The sequence below is a fragment of the Pituophis catenifer genome, unplaced genomic scaffold (genome assembly GCF_029215685.1).
Source record: "Pituophis catenifer annectens isolate HBS135680 unplaced genomic scaffold, rPitCat1.0.hap2 SCAF_1, whole genome shotgun sequence".
Classification (NCBI taxonomy): domain Eukaryota; kingdom Metazoa; phylum Chordata; class Lepidosauria; order Squamata; family Colubridae; genus Pituophis; species Pituophis catenifer.
In genome coordinates this window covers 331,085,867-331,104,896 of record NW_027256881.1, presented here as the reverse complement: position 1 = coordinate 331,104,896, position 19,030 = coordinate 331,085,867, and the positions used below count along the sequence as shown (strand labels likewise).

General features: G+C 44.1%; 1 protein-coding gene across 1 annotated transcript; it reads left to right on the top strand.

The window, feature by feature from the left end:
* Positions 1 to 1,599: 1,599 nt before the first annotated feature.
* IFI30 (IFI30 lysosomal thiol reductase) lies at positions 1,600 to 18,334 on the top strand. Its single transcript, XM_070931736.1, has 7 exons — positions 1,600 to 1,761; positions 7,798 to 7,980; positions 8,078 to 8,152; positions 10,478 to 10,567; positions 13,243 to 13,395; positions 15,272 to 15,340; positions 17,778 to 18,334. Exons 1-7 carry the CDS (start codon positions 1,630 to 1,632, stop codon positions 17,931 to 17,933), a joined length of 858 nt encoding a protein of 285 aa, XP_070787837.1. The 5' UTR covers positions 1,600 to 1,629; the 3' UTR covers positions 17,934 to 18,334.
* The last annotated feature ends 696 nt before the right edge of the window (positions 18,335 to 19,030 follow it).

Below are 19,030 nucleotides of genomic sequence, written 5' to 3'. Positions count from 1 at the left end.
ATTTCTCCTCAGGGTCCATATAGACAGACACATAGAAATGCAGTTTAGCCCCTGAAGAAAACTCAGTTCATCAGCCTCCCTGTTGCCAGTGATGTTTTGAGTCCAATAACAATTAGAGGATTAATTATTGAATGAATTAAACAAAATTATGTTTACTAAACCACTCAGAGAATTCAGCCTGCAGGCAACTAAGATGCATCCATCACAATTGCTCAATACTTCAGCTCTTTTTCAAACCCTCCCCCACCTCCCCCATTCAATTTGTAGTCCAAAGACAATTGCCTTGAATTTGGAAATGGCAAGGAACGAACTAAACCCTGGCCTGCATCCTAGTGACCAATGGCTGTTGTTAAGGTCCAGAAAATGAGAATCTGAATAGAGCTGGAAGGGACCTTGGAGATCTTCTAGTCCAGCCCACTGCTCAAGCAGGAGAGACCCATTTCAGACAAATGGATTTCCTGTCTCTTCTTAAAAACCTACAACCTTTGAAGGCAAAGCTGTTCCACTGGTTAATTGTCCTCATTGTTAGGAAGTTTTCCTCAATTCCAGGCTGCTTCTCTGGAATGCACATAGGTTCTCCTCGCACATATGTGCTAGTTGTTCCTGACTCTAGGGGGCGGTGCTCATCTCCATTTCAAAGCTGAAGAGCCAGCACTGTCCGAAGACATCTCCATGGTCATGTGGCCGGCATGACTAAACGCCAAAGGCGCACGGGACACTGTTACCTTCCCACCAAAGGTGGTCCCTATTTTTCTACTTGCATTTTCTACGGGTTTTCGAACTGTTATGTTGGCAGAAGCTGGAACAGTGTAATGGGAGCTCACCCCATTATGTGGCACTAGGGATTCGAACCGCTGAACTGCCGGCCTTTCGATTGACAAGCTCAGCGTCTTAGCCACTGAGCTCCATATCCCTTATCTGGAATGCATAAATTTTTAATATTTCAGAGGGATGGGGCCAGAGACAAATTAAACTAAGCTTCCTACTCCTTATATAAAGATGCAGCTTTTTTCTTTGTAAAATCTGGAAACTCCATTTACTAAAAAAGACAAAAGGAACTTCCAAAAATACATTCATTCAAGTGTCCCAGCTTGGTTAGAAAACTAGAGCCCTCTTTCAGCTTTCGGTGCCAGCTGGGAAGCAAAAGTACTACTAGCTCTCTTCCCTTGGTAGTCCAGAACTGGAATTTGGGCAGGCACATTTAAGGCTTTCAAGGCGCATTGGAGAGTTAAGGGAAAGGAGCAACGGTCATCCCAGAAACTTATTGTGAGAATGAATAGAATCAGATACAGGGTTATATTTCAACCTCTTTGCAAATCAGCAACATCTTGCTCGTCTGTAATCAATTTTGCTGGTCGTATCTGCATTTTCCCCCTCAGATAGCAGAAATGCAATCATGCGCCTGGGTGACGGCATCCGAAACTCCCAACCTTCCCAGAAAACGGGTGGATTTCAAACAGTAGGAAAGGCGCACAAGACCAAGGGCCGTCCGAGGCCGGCTGAGTCACGAAGAGCAGCCAAAGAGGAAAAACAGGTTGCCCCGAGCAGGAAAGGGGGCGGGCCGAGGCGGAGAGAGTTTAAAGGCCCGCCAAACTGGTCTTGGCGCCCAAGATTTGGGAGCGCTTCGCCATGGCTGGTTGGCTTCTTCTCCTCATCGCGGGCAGCCTCTGGGCGAGCTCCTGCGGGGAAAGTAACAGGCCGACGTGCGGTTATCCGCCGCAACTTTGGTGCAGTTCCAAAGAGATCGCCCAAGCCTGCCAGGTAAGCGAGTGGGTGGCCGGGCTTGCACGCCGATAACCCGTTTGCATGAGGCGCGCCGGGGCGGCTTCGAACCGGGTGCTTTGCAATCTCCTGCTGCAGAAGGCTGCTTGTTTCTCTCCCCCCCCCCCCTCTTTGCTAGTCTCCCCTGAGCGATCCCCGAAAAGTTGCAGCCCACGCATGTCGAGAAACACTGGGGCAGGGCTTTGAATTTCAGCGGGCTTGACTCTGATTTGGAGGATGAAAGAAAGCGTCGTCCCAGTTGGCATTTGGGTGCCCGAGAGAGGACTAAAACCCAGATCTCTCCGTCCTGAGTCAGAACCTTCACCCTTTTCACCGGTGCTGGCTCTTCTCCGCATTGTCAAAAAGAACAAATCCACTCTAAAAAGCCGCTCAAGGAAAGGAAAGAAAGCAAGCAGCTCAAACCGTCAAGATGATAGAAAAGGATCCCCATCGAAAAGATGGGACGTTTTATTATGGGGTGGGGTGGGGTGGGGTGGGATGGTTGGTGCCCTCTGATCTTGGTTATTTTCTTGCAGAGGTTTCATTACCCAAACTAGGTTAACATCATCAGCGCACCCCTCATTTTAACCCTGAGCTACAAATATTCTCCTTTATTGGTATGGTTTATTTTCCAGCAGAAAAGTAATAGGGAGACCTATGTGGGGTAAAGGTTGGTCTGTTTAGGTAGTGTGTGTGCACTATTGATATTATCTTATCAATGCCAGAAAAAAGGGGAGGGGAGGGAAGAGGAGGGGAAGGGAGGAAGGAAGGAAGGAAGAAGGAAGGAAGGAAGGAAGGAAGGAAGGAAGGAAGGAAGGAAGGAAGGAAGGAAGGAAGGCTGTGAAGCCAAGCAAAGGACTTTTGAGTCAGGGCTTCCAAAGAACTCATGCTGTCAATGAAGAATCACTAGACAGTTACTATGTTTTTCCTTCATTCACTAGTTTCCTAAAGGATGATCAGATGGAAGAAATTCATAACAGAAGGTCCGAAGTCCAGACCCATGACCTTCCCTGAAAAAGGGAAGATCTTCATAACTCTCTTATCCCAATCATAGGAGTTGGCCAGACATTTCTTTTAAAATGCTTCCTGTAGAGGCCAACAAGGTGAAATTTTGACTTATTGTCTTAAGCCTTTGTTGGTGTTAAGTATTGCTCATTATCCAAGGAGAAGGGTGGATCCATAGCTCAATAATAACCTGCAAAACATTGGTGTTTTTTTCCCCTTGCTGCTCCTCCTTTAATGCCAGAGGACTTGGATTTTTAATTTCTCTCAGCTATGCAATAGGGAGAGCAGGGAGTAGGCAGAAATTCCTGGAACCTATGCATAAGGAATAGGGGGTGGAAACAGCAGGCTTGATCAGGAAGTAAAAGGCAGTATATGCCGGTAGTACATATTAAAAAATGGTCTCACAGAACTCAGCCTAAATTGTGTAGAAACCAGCATCCTCTCCAAGTTTTAAAGCAAGGATGTCTAGCCTTGGCAACTTTAAAACTTGTGGACTTTAACTCCCCAGCCACTCGTTTCAAAACATCCCCTTTTGCTTCCCTTACTCTCTAGATGTGTGGGCCCCATTGACTGGCTGTGATGAAAATTGTATTGTGATGCATCTGAATTATGCAGTGCAAAGTGCAGAAAACGGATGAGCAATAGTCAGTTGAAAACATTTTTAAAAAAAGCGAACAAAATACTGCAAAATCAGTATTTTGCAGTACATACTGCAAAATTGGTACATACAGTACCAATTATGGACTGTTCCACCCTTATAAATTATCCTTCCTTTCACCATGTTCATACGCTAATCCATATTTATCATCTCTCTCTCTCTCTCTCTCTCTCTCTCTCTCTCTAACTCCCTACCTACCTCTTTCTCATAGTTTTCTTCCATCATAAACTGCTGTTACTGCATTTAGTAACTAACATTAGGCTCCATATCTGCCATGCAGAATGTTGTTTGTGTGTGTGCCATTTGAGTCAACATTGACTCCTGGCAACTGCCTGGACTAGTCCCTGCAATTTTCTTGGCAAGAGTTCAGAAGTGTTTTAATTCAAGCTTATTCACATTTTGGTATCCTTTCTCTAAATCCACAACCATATATACTTTCTGTCAGCTGGCATACATTTGTGCTACCTTTCTGTTTGAATAGGGAACAGCAATGGCCTCCCGCTAATTTCCAGGCATAAATGAAGTCCTAATGCTTATTAAAATAAGTTATGCAGCTATTCCATAAGCAAATCACATCCTTATTTTAATGTGTATTATCAGGTGTACGGTCTGTTCCTGCTGTGTTTTTGAATGACTTTCTCATGCCAAAAAGTGGTTCCTCAATGAATTTTTTTTTAAAAAGGAAGACACAGGGCAAATGATGGCTCCTTGGGTTGCGCAAATACTTCCATTTGGTTTGCAAATCATGATTTAAGGCTTATGCGTATTGGGCATACTCAGCTAATGGCTAAACAGACAATGGCTGAGCACAGTTTAGCTAACCGCACAAGGATCTCCCCGTTTCTCCAATTTTATTTTTGAATGCGAACTAATGGCGTTTTTGTAATGGAGCAGCCTTTCAAATAAACATTGAAAGGAATTTTATTTCAAAACTGAACTAGGGTTCTTACCAATTCTGGACCTAAGGAAGTTAGCAGGGATAGTTCTCGATATCAGCACTCCAAAATACATTCGTTCCAGTGCTGACATACCATTTGTTTAACAACATGCAAAATTACAGGATTGCCACTCAGAAAAGTGATTCATTGATTACATTTCGGAACCACCCATCTCTCTCAAAAAAGGATTCTGGGCGGGATACAATACAGCATCAAAATATGAACCAGTGTATAAAAATTAAAACGTTAGAATTTTAGAATTAAAATGTTTACATTTATAAAAGTTTTCAATGAGGGAAGCAAGAAAATTTTCAAGGAGGCAGTTTTAACCCCACTGAAATTAGTTAACTAAATTAACGACTAATGACCAGTCCTTGCACTTAATGTCCATTGCAGCATGCATTTAAAGAGTTGCTGTGTCCTGTGGTCACATGATCATCACCTGCAGCCTTCCCAGGGGGGTCTTCCAGCAAGTAAAGTCAATGGGGGAAATTGGATTTGCTTGAGAACTTCGTGATCCACTTAATGACTGCCGTGATTTGCATAACAAATGGAACAGAAAAGGTTGTGGCGTCTGGCGTGATTCACTTCATGACCACATTGCTTAGTGAGGATCCCAATTGTGGTCATAGGTTGAGGACTACCTGTACTATCGGCCTACTTTCCCCTGCAGTTAGAAAGTTGGGAGTCTGTGCTCCCAATTCAAAAGCCCCCTTGCAAACAAAACCTTTGCAGCTAGATTGTAATAAAAGAGACTCTGCACATCCTCTTTTGGCCCAACCCATTTTATTAGGGAAAATTTCAGACAGAAAACCCCACGGTTGGGTAAAATAAATCGGCTCCGTTTTTGGCAAAGCCTCACACTTTCACTTCTCTTTACAAAGAAAGGAAATGGATGAATTCTTGGGAGGCGTGTGAATCAAAGCATGTGAGGTTTTTTTTTTTTTAATTGTCACCTTCCTTGGTACAATCTTTCACAATTAGATCTGTGCATTGTATAATAATCAGGCTGTGTTTATAACAGTCCACACTGGTTGTGGAAGGCATTTTTTCCTGAAAGAAACGTCCTAAGGTTTAAAACAGGGAAGTAGCCTGGAGCTACATCGTTATTTATTTAGTGTGTGGCATCTATGGAGGTCATGCAATCACTGACATACATTTTCCCCCCTGTTTGTTAATTTCACATGGTTCCACATTTGAGGGCTGGCCCAAAGGTGTGGGAAAGGAAGAGCAGAGACACCAGCTCAGACAAGGGAAAATTTGTAGCTCAGGGATGAATTTTGGAATCCTTGGTGCTTTCTGAGCTTGGTGGTTTTCTTGCAGAAATTTCGTTACCCAAATGATAATGCATTACTCTTCTAGCACTGAAGATCTTACCTAGTTGGATAATGAAACATCTGCAAAGGAAACAACCAGCTCAGAGAACACCAAAAACCCCACAAGACAGACAAGGTCCTTAAGTCAGACCTTCCCCATTTCGGCTGCAGGGGGCTGCACTAAGGGGTCTTAGTCAGTGGTGAAATGTAAAATTTGTTACTACTTGTTCTGTGGGCATGACTTGGGGGGGGGTAATGTGACTGGGTGGGCGTGGCCAACTTTTATTTATTTATTTATTTTTAAAAGCATTTTTTCTACATTCTCTTCGGCCGAAGAGGTTGTAGAAAAAATGCTTTTAAAAGGCTCTGACGATCCCAGCTGAGCCACACGATCATCAGAGGCTTTTTTTTTTTTACTTTTAAAAGCATTTTTTTGGCTGAAGAGGTTGTAGAAAAAATGCTTTTAAAAGTAAAAAAAAAAAAAGCCTCTGATAATTGCATGGCTCAGCTGGGCATGGGGGGGTGGGCAGGGATTTTTGCTACCAGTTCTCTGGTACCAAATCGGGCGATCCGGTCCAAACTGGGAACATTTCACCCCTGGTCTTAGTGATGGATGAGGTCTATGCTGACTGGGGACAGGCTGAAAAGGAAGAGCAACGAAGACAGAGGAGAAGTCCAGTCTCCTAAAACAATTGGCCAACTCTATTACGCTTCCAGACCCTGCCATCCCAACTTTTAAAACCTTGCAGGTACTGGGCCCCATTTGACTTTCAGGGGGATGATATTGTATAGGTGGAACATCTTCATGACAACATTTATAGCCAAATTGCAACTTTCAGTGAAATGCTTGCCTATTCTTCTAGCAAAGTGATTACCCACAAGTACTTGAATTTCCCTCTCCCTTACAAACCTCTTTGCCTTTTTAAAGGTAGGTCATGTAATGGATTCCCATGGTTACAGAGGATAAGTAGGTGGCAGCACCGGGAACCATCCATTTCGCCCTCTGGTAGCACTGTATTGATGGATGCCACAGCAGGGAGTTTTTCTCTAGCATGATAGACTTGCCGTAGTGACAAATACCTGTAGCTTGGGTGTAGGATGTGGGTGGAGATTCATTTTCCAAGCTTGTGGGTTGGTTTCTGAAGGTTTTGTAACATCTTCAGCAGAATTGATGGAGATATCAATGTCGGTGTTCTTCTGCTTATAAGGGCTTCGTGTGGTCAGTAGGTCTTGTGATGGCGAAGTCACGTCAGGTAAGGTCTTATGATGGATCAGGTGTGGTTCATGTCAGGTGAGAGTCTTGTGATGGGACCCACACCAATCCCATCACAAGACCTTCATTTGATGTGACCCTCACCTGATGTGACCTCCTCATCACAAGACCTACTGACCACATGAAGCCCTTAGAAAAATACTGACACTGACATTCCCCTAAATTCCGTTGAAGATGTTACCCAACATGGTAACAAAATGTACAGAAACCAACCTGCAAGCTCAGAGAAAGAACTGCCACCCTCATGACAGAATTATCCAGATGCTGATTATTTTTTGCCTTTCCAAAAAATTTGGATTTTTGCCTTTCCATTTAAAGTTCTTTTGAATGAACCAGCAGAACATATGCAGTATAGGTAAAGGTAAAGGTTCCCCCTCGCACATATGTGCTAGTCATTCCCTATTCTAGAGAGCAGTGCTCATCTCCGTTTCAAAGCCAAAGAGCCAGCACTGTCTGACGACGTCTCCATGGCCAGCATGACTAAATGCCAAAGGCGAATGGAACGCTGTTACCTTCCCACGAAAGGTGGTCCCTATTTTTCTACTTGCATTTTTTTCATGCTTTCAAACTGCTAGGCTGGCAGAAGCTGGGACAAGTAACGGGAACTCAACCTGTTACGCAGCACTAGGGATTTGAACTACTGAACTACCAACCTTTCGATCGACAAGCTCAGCCTCTTAGCCACTGAGCCACTCCATCCCTTTTTCATATACAGTATAAGCTATGAAAAAGAAGTATTTTCTTTGGCTCTATCCAAGGAAGACAACTGCCTTTTTAATTTGCTGGCATACTAGGCAGTCAAACCACGAACACCCCGTCTTGATGCAGACTTTCCTTTCTTTGCAGGTGGAGAAGCATTGCACCAGGTTGATCTCCAACACCCCGAAAGCCGACCCTGTCTCTATCAGCCTCTACTATGAATCCCTCTGTCCTGGTTGCCGCGAGTTTCTTGTGCTGATGCTCTTTCCCACTTGGTTGATGCTAGGAGATATCATGAACATCACTTTAGTCCCCTACGGGAATGCAGAGGTAGGAGAATATCCCTGGGTGCAGCAGAATGACTGAAGATGTTATGGAGACGATTCCTTGTCCAGATTTCTCATCCACTCCATTTATCATCTTACAGGAGAAGAAAGAGGCCACAAAATGGCACTTTGAATGCCAGCATGGGGAAGAGGAATGCTTGGGGAACATGATAGAGGTTTGTGCTTATAGAGTAACTGATAAAGTGAGAATAGTTGGGGGTGGGGATGGGATGTGGGAATGACCTATTGGAGCAGATCAACCTTGCCCAGGTTGCAACTTGGAAATGGCTTCCTGCATCTACACCAGGGGTGTCAAAGTCAAGGCCTGTGGGCCAGAGGTGGGTTCTACTTACCTTTACTACCGGTTTGCAACGGGGCCGCGCGCATGGGCTTGCTTTGCTTGCGCACGCACACGTATGTTCTTCTGTGCAATGCGCAGAAGCATTTTGATGACGTTGGTGGGCGGAGCCTCCTGCCGGTTTTACTACCGGTTCTATAGAACCGGTGTGAACCAGGGGCAACCCACCACTGCTGTGAGCTGGATTTGGCCTGCAATATGGTCGGATCCGGCCTGTGGGGCTGTCCTGGTCTACTCAATGCGAAGAAGAAAGATTAGGTCAGCGTGGCTTAGGTCCAGTCTACCCAGTGCAAAGAAGAAACATGCCAGCAGTTTGGGGAGTGGTTTCAAGATGGCCACGCCCATTCAGTTGGCCATGCCCACCAGTTGGCCACACCCTGCCACCACCCCCAGGGGTGGGTTCTACTTACCTTTACTACCGGTTCGCAACGGGAGCGCGCACGCTTCTGCGAATGCGCAGATCATCCATTATGATGTCCGGGCGGGTGGGCAAAGCCTCCCGCCACTTTTACTACCGGTAAAGAACCTGACAGAACCGGGAACAACCCACCACTGCCCCCTCACGAGGTCAACCACAGCCCTGATGCGGCCCTCAATGAAATTGAGTTTGACCCCCCCATCTACACAGCAGCATGCCTTAGAGCACAAACTTACAAGCCAAAGCTGTGTGTGATGTGTCAAGGGCCTCAGGAAGGAGGAGAAAGGCCCATTTCGGGAGTGGATTTCAGGGTGAAATGGATGCCTTAATTATCTGCCAAGCTTCAGCAGCCAGTTTGCATGTTAAACGTCTATTTGTAGAAACTCACAAAAGATAGGAAAAGAGCCCATATCCCCCCCCCCAGACCATACAGGTACTCCTCGACTTACGACCATGATTGAACCTAAAATGTCTGCTGCTAAGTGAGACATTTGTTAAGTGAATTTTGCCCCGTTTTATGATCCTTCTTGCCACCGTTGTTAAGTGAATCACTGCAGTTGTTGAGTAACACGGTTGTTAAGTGAATCTAGCTTCCCTATTGACTTCGTTTGTCAGAAGGTCGCAAAAGGGGATCATGTGGTCCTGAGACACTCCATCTGTCATAAATATGAGTCAGTTGCCAACAGGGTGGATTTGATTTAAATCGAGTTGATTTAAATCATGATTTAAATCACTAGTAAAAAAGCTTGATTTAAATCAACTCGATTTAAATCATAATTTTTAAAGAGCAACTGTCATCTCTGCTACTCCTTTGACCCGCTATTGACTCACCGATAGTCCCAGTGTTGCAGAATATACAGCCTCATGCTACATAACTAAGCTCCATTTCATGCTGAATAAACTAAATTATTTATGTATCTTAAATAGAAAACTATCTTACAATAGATTTTTACCCCAAAAGTTTTTTATTAAAATAAATTCGATAAAAATAAAAAAAATTCAATTTTTTTGATTTTTTAAAAAAAATCATTGATTTTTATCCACCCTGGTTGCCAAGCCTCTGAATTTTGAACACGTGACCATGGGGATGCTGCAATGGTCATAAGTGTGAAAAACAGTCACAAGTCGCTTTTTCAGTCCCATTGTAACTTCAAACAGTCACTAAATGAACTTGTAAGTCAAGGACTGCCTGTACTTCATTTGCTCTAAGGGTGTTTCCCAACCTTAGCAACTTCCATATGTTGGAATCCAGCTTCCAGAATTCCCCAGCCACATAGTTTTGGGAGTTGAAGTTCAGACATCTTAAAGTTGTCCAGGTTGGGAAGCATGGGGAAAGGCAATAAATGATGGGAGGAGGGGGGTGGGTGAAAGAAAGGAAGATTCTTATGTCTTCCTTTTTTCAGAATTATTAGCTTGTTTAAATGTTGGTTCCATCTGTTAACATTAATTAAAGTTTTGACAATAGGATTTAGAATAGCCTAAACCCCTAGGCACTGGCATTCTCCACTGGATGGTTTTTCTCCTTTCTTCACCCTCTTCCCCATCTCTCCTTGTTGTCCCCATTGCAGGGGTGTTTGAAGGTGTGGTCAAAAAAGTCGAGGTGGCAGCCATGGTGTTGCCTTTTTATGCCCATTGATGTAGATGTGTGTTGTAGCTATAAGCTTGATTTTCTGACTTTATGCTGTGGACAGCCCTGCCCTAACCCTTGTGCTCTGTCTTCACTAGGCTTGTATCAGTCATCTGTACCCGAACTTCGATTTTCTACTCATCTTCTGCATGGAGTCAAGTACAGATGTCGTCACCAGCTTGCCACTGGTATGCCACGGGTTTTCCTGCAATTCTGATCTGATCAAGAATAACAGGGAGACCTCGGAGGGAGGGAGGAAGGGAGGGATGGTAGAACTAAGGCCTGTTCTGTCCCTGTCTCACACACGCACACAAACAGTCAGCCAGGAGTTAAAATAAACTTGCAGACAATAATTTCCTTCGATAACAGAATTGGCAGCAACCCAGTAGCTGCTTGCCAAAAACTTTACTCACAGAGGAAGGTGTTCCTCCTCCGTCAGATAAACCAAAATAAATTCACAAAGCCAAAGAATTGTCAAGTCCAGTCCATAATAAATCCAAGGAAGGCAGATAACTAAGTTCCAGAGACATAGTATGACTTGCTAGCTGTTCAGTTTTGTCCGTCACAAAGCTTGAATGTCCACCACACCCCCTTTTATCCCCTGTGGGGTGTGGTCCAGTGACTCAGCTTAATCTCTGGCACGCCTCCTTCTCTGCTGCGTGCGCTTGTCTTTCCGACGCTGGAGGGGATGCAGCCAAGACTTATCTCCGTCGCTGTCTAACTGCGGCTGCTTGGAGATGCCTGGCTCCTGGCCTATCTCTTCTCCTTCAGGAGACACCTGAGGCATTGCCAAAGAGGAGGGTCCTGGAGAGGGAGGCCTGGCCAACTCCTCTCCTTCACTTTCGGAGTCTTCTCCCTCCGATAAGACGGGCTCGGGGGTCGGAGTCACAACAAGGCCAAACACTCGGTTTTTAACTTGGCCGAGGGACTGTGCCAGAGAATAAATTAATAATAAAATTAAGGAGAATAAGTAAAAGCTGAATACAAGCGAGAAAGCTGAAAAAAATCCTAGCAAGCCGGGTGTCCGCACTGCATGTGTGAACTCTACTAGGTAGACCAGTTCAGGAAACCAATTCCGCTGGAAGACCAATACTAGTTTTATTAAGTTTGTACAGTATATCACCGTGATGGTGAACCTATGGCACACGTGCCAGAGGTGGCAAGCAGCGCCCTCTCTGTGGGTATGCGAGCCGTTGCCCCAGCTCTGCTCCGTCATGCATGTGCACATGCTTCCTGTTGGCCAGCTGGTCTTCGGGTCTCTGTTGTGCATGCGTGGGGGGGTGAGACGCATGCGGGGGGCATGCGCGCATGTACACGGGCACATGTAGGGGCCGTGTAGGGTTTGGGGTGCATGGGTGGGGTTTGGGGTGCATGGGTGAGATGCACACGCATGCGTGGGGGACGGAGCGATGCATGGGGATGTGCATGCATTGCATTTAGGGGGTTGAGGGGCGCACGCTTTCAGCACTCAGTCCAGAAAAGGCTAGCCATCACTGGTCTATCATAATATCATCTTGCAAACCTTCCACCTCCCCCTTCTTATACTCCGGTGAATCAGGGAGGTAACTGCCTGAGCCTCTTCCAAATACCATCTCATTGCTCAGGACTTTAAAATGTTTCATCTCCTTTAACCCAGGAAATACACAAAATGCCTTGCATATTTCTATCGAGATCATCTTCCTTACTTTCTACAGCAGGGGTATCAAACTCACGTTGTCACAGCGGTGTCACGTGACATATCCCAACTCCCCCCCCTTCACTAAACTGGGCGCGGCCAGCGCGTGGCGCATCCGGCATACAGGCTGCGAGTTTGACAGCCCTGTTCTACAGTATGGTCAAAGAAGTTTAGATGGTAGTCTCAGATAGTAAAATTGAAGCTCCTAGTTTACAACTTCTTTGGGAGCTATGTTTTGTCCCATTTCCACTATCAGGAAAGCTTTTCCTCCTTTTGTCCCACTGTTTGAATTCTGCTAATACTCATTTAAATTTTAATTTAATTTGCTTAATGATGGTAATTGGGAACGGAATTTCACCATGCATTTAGCGATGACAGTCCCAACAGACTCTGGTTACAGTCGTTAAGTGAATCACTGTGAGGTGTTAAGCGAGCACCTCCCCTGATTCTGACTTCCGATTTCCTGCCGGCTTCCCCATTGATTTTGCTTGGGGGAAGCCGTCAAGAAAGGTTGCAGATTGCAATCCCATGGCCATGGGAAGTTGCGATAACTGGAACTTTGAGGACTGGTTGTAAGTATCCCTCACTCAGCACCTTTATAAATTCAAATGGTTGCTGAAGAAATGGTCATTAACCAAGAACTACCTGAAATATATTAGATGCCGTAAGTCAGTGGTCCCAACCCTTCTGGCTCCGTGAACCGGCAGCAGCGGGGAGAGGGGTGTTTTGCGTGTGCCACGTAATTCAGTGCATACGCAAATGGAGTTTTGCATGCTCGCCTGCAGCTTACGCGGCCTGATTCCCAACAGGCGGTGGACTATAGCAGACCGTGGACTTGGAGTTGGGGACCTCTGCCATAAGTGACCAGTCGATTGAAAGCAAAATTTACTAATAATGTATAATTTATTCTTAAATTTTTATCCCACATTTTTTTCCAGGAACTCATATAGTACTTGCATTCCTTTTTTTTTTTTTTTTTTTTTTGCTCATTTCTATAAGCTGGATGGGTCTAAGAGAAAGCCTAAATAATTCATCGGCTTCTATAGCAGCAGGGTTTACAAAGGCAGTGAATCCACCTTCATCTTTCAGTGGTTGTGATTAGAGGCTCCAGGGATCAATGGAACGGGTTTAATAAAACTGCTCATTCTTGTTTCAAAGCAATAAGGATTGTCCATTCTGTTTCTGCAGTGCCTGAAATTGTACGCCCCTAACGCCTCTCTAGCAGATATCAACGCATGTGTGAATGGAGACCTAGGTAACAAGCTTATGCATAGGAATGCTGAACTCACCAGGGCTCTGAAACCACATCATGAGTATGTGCCATGGATTCTCATCAATGGGGTAAGTGTTAATGGAGGCAGGAGGTAATGTTCCCTCCTCATGTCTTCTTGTATTCATCTTAGAAGAGAATAATTGTATCCTAGGATTGACCTCTGAGGTCTCTTAGCTTAGAGCTGCAATGGTGATGTTACAAAAAAATTGTTGCTAAACCACAATGTAAAAGGAGAGATCTACATCTTCTTCCAACATTTTTTTTTCTTTTTACGACCTTGTACCGTATTTTTTGGAGTATAAGATGCATCTTTCCCCCCCACTAAAAGTGGGTGAAAATTTAGGTGCATTTTATAGACCGAATATGCATGTTTTGGGCCTCCTGAACCCCCCATGCATCGTGTTTTCGCCCTCCCTGGCCCCTAGAAGCACTTTGCAGTGCTCTACATGTCCCGTTTTCACCAAAAACAGGCCCATTTTTGGGTTCCCAAGCCTCCGTGCGTCGTGCTTTCGCCCTCCTTGGTCCCCAGAAGCACTCTGCAGGCGGGACATGCAGAGCGCTGCAGAGTGCTTCTGGAGGCTGGGGAAGGCGAAAACGTGAAACACGGAGGGCTTGGGGACCCAAAAATGGGCCCGTTTGTGGCAAAAACAGGCCTATTTGTGGTGAAAACGGGCTGTGCGGACCACCGCAGAGTGCTTCTGGGGGCCGGGGAGGGCAAAAATGCAACACACAGAGGCCAGAAACTTTTTTTCTTGTTTTCCTCCTGTAACTTTAGGTGCGTTTTATAGTTTGAAAAATACAGTAATCCCTTGATTAGGGTTGGAGTGGGGGGTGACTGAATGCTGTTTACCGGACGGATATTCTTTCTGCAAATCAATAATGTATTTTTAATTACATAGTACAGAAAGTCCTCAACTTACGACTACAATTGAGACCAGAATTTTCATCGCTAAGCAATAGGGTTGTATAAGTAAGTTGTCATAGGACTGTGCCCCATTGTACAACCTTTTTTGCCCGGTTGTTAAGTGAATCACCTGCTCATTAAACAAATCTGGCTTCCTCCATTGACTTTGCTTTTTAGAATTCCCCGAGAAAGCCACAAATGATGATTGTGTGATATCACAATGCTGCAACTGTCATAAACACATACTGGTTGCCAACTGTCCAGCTCACAATCATGTGTCCACGAGGACAATGTAACAGTTGTAAGTGCAGGACTTGTCTTGAGTTCTAAACTTCCCATTCAAATTTGGGATGTCTCAAGATTGAAACAGGTTGATGTGACAATATTGGGTTCATCTTACTGTTATTTTGATCATTTCCAAATTGTTGTGAGGTTGAAAATACCTTTTATGGTCAAAATTGGATTCTTTTGAGCTTGGAATGTGCTATGAATGACTGTGTTGAGCATAAACTCAATTCTTAAACATTTTGCACAGTGCTGATAGAGGAAGTTCTGGACTTACAACAGTTCATTTAGTGACCATTCAAAGTTACAGTGGCACGGAAAAAAGTGACTTATGAATGTTTTTCACGCTTGCAGCCATTGCCACATCTCTCTGGTCCTGTGATCAAAATTTGGACACTTGGCAACTGGTTCATATTTATGACCATTGCAATGTCCTGGGGTCATGTGATCAACTTTTGTGATCTTGTGGCAAGCAAAGTCAATGGGGAAACCAGGTTCATTTAACAATTGTTTTACTAACTTAACAGCCTCAGCGATTCACTTAACAACTGTGGCGAGAAAGGTCGCAAAATGGGGCAAAACTAACTTAACAAATGGTTCGCTTAGCAATATACATTTTGGTTTCAATTGTGGTCGTACATCAAGGACTTCCTATATTCACGTCTCCTGATGAAATCTACTTGCAGAGTAACCAGACTCATTGGTCTACTGCCATGGGTGAAAATGTCTCCCTCCACTTTGTTTATTTTTCTCAGGAGCACTCTGAAAAACTTCAAACTCAGGCACAAGAGTCTCTCTTCAATTTGGTTTGCAGCTTGTATAAGGCAAGTATCGCTTTTTTCCAAGAACTATTCCTGGTTGTTTCCCCACTCATCTTGAATGGATAAAAAGATGTTGGGGAGACATTATTCTATGACTTATTCTGGCTTTGCTTATATTGCACTGCGTTAGCATCATATTATTATTTATTAAATTTAAAAAACTGAATGTATTTATTTAAATTTATTGGCTGCCCAACTCCAGTAGGCTCCAGGTGGGGTAGTAAACTAGGGAAAATACAAAACAATAAAAAATATTAAATCAAACAGAGAGCCCATTCTAAAATTTGTCTGAAATGGGATAGGCTCTCCTGCTTGAGCAAAGAGTAGGACTAGATAGCAATAGCACTTAGACTTATATACCGCTTCACAGGGCTTTACAGCCCTCTCTAAGCAGTTTACAGAATAAGCATATTGCCGCCAACAATCTGGGTCCTCATTTTACCCACCTCGGAAGGATCATGGAAGGATGAGTCAACCTTGAGCCTGGTGAGATTCAATCTGCCAAATTGCAGGCAGCCAGTGATTAGCAGAAGTAGCCTGCAGTACTACACTCTAACTACTGCCCCACCGTGGCTCAGATCAGGGTTCCCCAACCTTTCCAGCCTTGCAGGTCAGGGGGAGAGGGAGGGAATGGTTACTCATGAGCAGTGGGTGAGTGTACGCACAAGCATAGGCCTTATCTGTGTGAGTGGCAGGCTTACATAATGCAGCTGCATGCGTGCACATGCTCACCCACCATTTCCGTGGCCAGGTTCCGAACGGGCCAAGGCCCAGTAGTGGGCTGCAACCTGCGGGTTGGGGTCCCTTCCAACTCTGTTATTTTATTCTAAAATAATCTAGTAGAAAGCAAAAACTACAACACAAAACGGGCCATTGAACGAATACTAACAGGTATGAAACCTGTTTTCTTCTTTTGTCTGTTTCTTCTTTTGGTAAATTCCAAATTTACCATAATTCCAAATGATAAACCATATCACCAGTGGTGAAATCTAAAATTTGTTACTACCGGTTCTGTGGGCGAGGCTTGGGGGAGTAATGTGACTGGATGGGCGTGGCCTTTTTTTTTTTTTTGTTTTTACTTTTAAAACCATTTTTTCTACAACCTCTTCAGCGAAAAATGCTTTCAAAAGGCTCTGACGATCCCAGCTGATCGGCAGAGGCTTTTTTAAAAGCCTTTGAAGATCCCAGCTGAGCCGCGTGATCATCAGAGGCGCTTTTTTTTTTTTTTTTACTTTTAAAAGCATTTTTTCTGCCGAAGAGGTTGTAGAAAAAATGCTTTTAAAAGAAAAAAAAAAAAAGCCTCTGATGATTGTGCGGCTCAGCTGGGCATGGGGGAGGGGGAGGGGCAGGGATTTTTGCTACCGGTTCTCCGAACTACCCTCCTCCATCACTACCAGATCGGGTGATCCGGTCCAAACCGGGAGCATTTCACCCCTGCATATCACATAAAATACAACCCTTGGTGTATTTTATGTGATATGGCCAAAAGTCACTCTTCTCCTGGGTGATATAGAAATCTACAGATCTACTACCCTGTTTCCCCCAAAATAAGACATCCCCTGATAATAAGCCCAATCGGGCTTTTGAATGCACGGCAATAAGACCAAGCGCTTATTTCAGGTCTCAAAAAAATATAAGACCAGGGTCTTATTTTTGGGGAAACACGGTAGATCTAAACCCAGAATGTATTTGTCTATTTATTTAATACTAGCATTAAATAGACAAACAAATACATTCAGGGTTTAGATTTAACACTGTCTTTTAACTTGGGAGATATAGTTTTTTAATCTGCACAAATAAAATTCGTTAGAAGTATTCCAATATGTCGGGTGTTGTCCCTTGCTTCTGTTTATGGTGTTATTAAGTCTTTTGAAGGAAAAAAAATTAATACAGCGTGCAGTGAGAAGAAAATGAGAAATCCCCAATCTCATAGGCTAGATTTGCATAACACGTTAAATAAGGTTAAAATGAAGTTGGGCAGCTGGTGGTTGAGCCGATTGCGAAACTTAAATAGCTTTCTAAACATGCTGCGTAAAAAACATGCTTTGATTTATGAGCTTGTGGAATCTAAAATAAGCCTTTTATAACGGAAAATGGGGTAGCAAATGGAGCAGCAAGAAATATTTTTAAAAACTTGTTGCTACTCTTTGAAGTCCTTCATGACCTGCTGAGGTCCTGAGCTGCAGTGCTGCAACTTTTTTGTGATAGATCCCTCTTGTGACATCAAACTTCTTTGCACTTTCTGAAGTTAATTTACAGGAGAAATTAGTCCAGAGTAGTAAATCAGGTGACATAAAAATCTTAGTTAAAAAAAAAGAACATGTACATTACACAGAGCCAATAACTAAGAGGTGTGATAACTAAAAGTCAGTATTATTTCATTGAGATAATCCTTCTTCCTTCTTATAGCTCTGATTTTTGCCTACTTTTGTGTTTGCAGGGAGATTTGCCACCTGCCTGCAACAGGCCAAAGGAACTTTCTTTTCTTCCTTTTTCCCCAAATCACACTTTCTTGAGGAAGTCCGCACCCAACTTGTCCGAGGGGGAGGAGACAGTTTATCAGTCTGCCCAAGGAAAAGCAAAGGAAAGCTTTTAGGATTTTAATCCTACATGTAATCCATCTGTTGAATTTTCCTGCTCCTACAAGGTGGAGCTTAGGTCTGGAATGTAATGAAGTCAAGGAACTCTTTCAAGGAGGCAGAAGAAGAAAAATCAGATGTTTTGGGAAGAAGAGTGGCATCTTGGTTTTTTTGGTGCTATAAGAATAAACCTTTGGAAAGGTAGCTTCTGTCACTCTTTAGCAGGAATTACATATTTTAACTTCATAAAAGTTGCTGATTTTACCCTCATTCCTACTTCCTATTGATTGCACCCCCAAAATGGAAATGTTGCCTTTAGAAAAAAAAAAATCATGTCTTCAGAAGGACAAAGTTGGTCTCTTCTTGCCAACATCCAATCCTGTTGGTGATCTGAGATGTGGGAAGCTGCATTATAACCTGGGGAGGTGGGAGCAACGTCTTCCTAAGGACCAACCTTGACATCAGCTCTGTTAATATTCCTGAAGAGTGTTTGCTACATAAAGGTGCATCAAGGTAGCCAATATAATGTGGTTTTCCTCAGTGGTGATATCCTTCGAGGTCTGCTACCGGTCCCTGCATGCGCGTGTGCAGTGTGTGCCAAATGTGCACTTTGCGTGCAGGCGCACTGCAGGCGCTACCGCACAGCGCTGAAAAAAGCTTAAGAAGGTAAGTAGAACAGTGGGGGGGGGAACAGCTGTGCCGCGCAATTTAGATTCGCTAGAAAGCAGGATTTCCTGCTTTCTAGCGAATATAAATTGCGCAGCACAACGGATCGTTGGAAATACTAGTTCGTCTGAACTGGTAGCATTTTTTTACTAGAGGTTCAGGTGAACCGGTCTGAACCGGTAGCATTTCACCCCTGGTTTTCCTTCCGCGTGGGAGCACAACAACATAATTTGGTAGCTGGCCTCTATTCCTGTCTTTGTAATGCAGCTGGCGAGTGGTGCTCTTATGACAGAGCGAGTTAAGGGGCAGTGGTTGAGGGGACCTCCTGGCCATGGGAAAAACATCCTTCAGGTGCTGTCCCTGAAGCAGGCTAGGGATGGGGGAGAAGGCGAGTTTCAACAAAAGGCTGGAATGACAGGTTTAGCCATCTATTGAAACCCAATCTGCA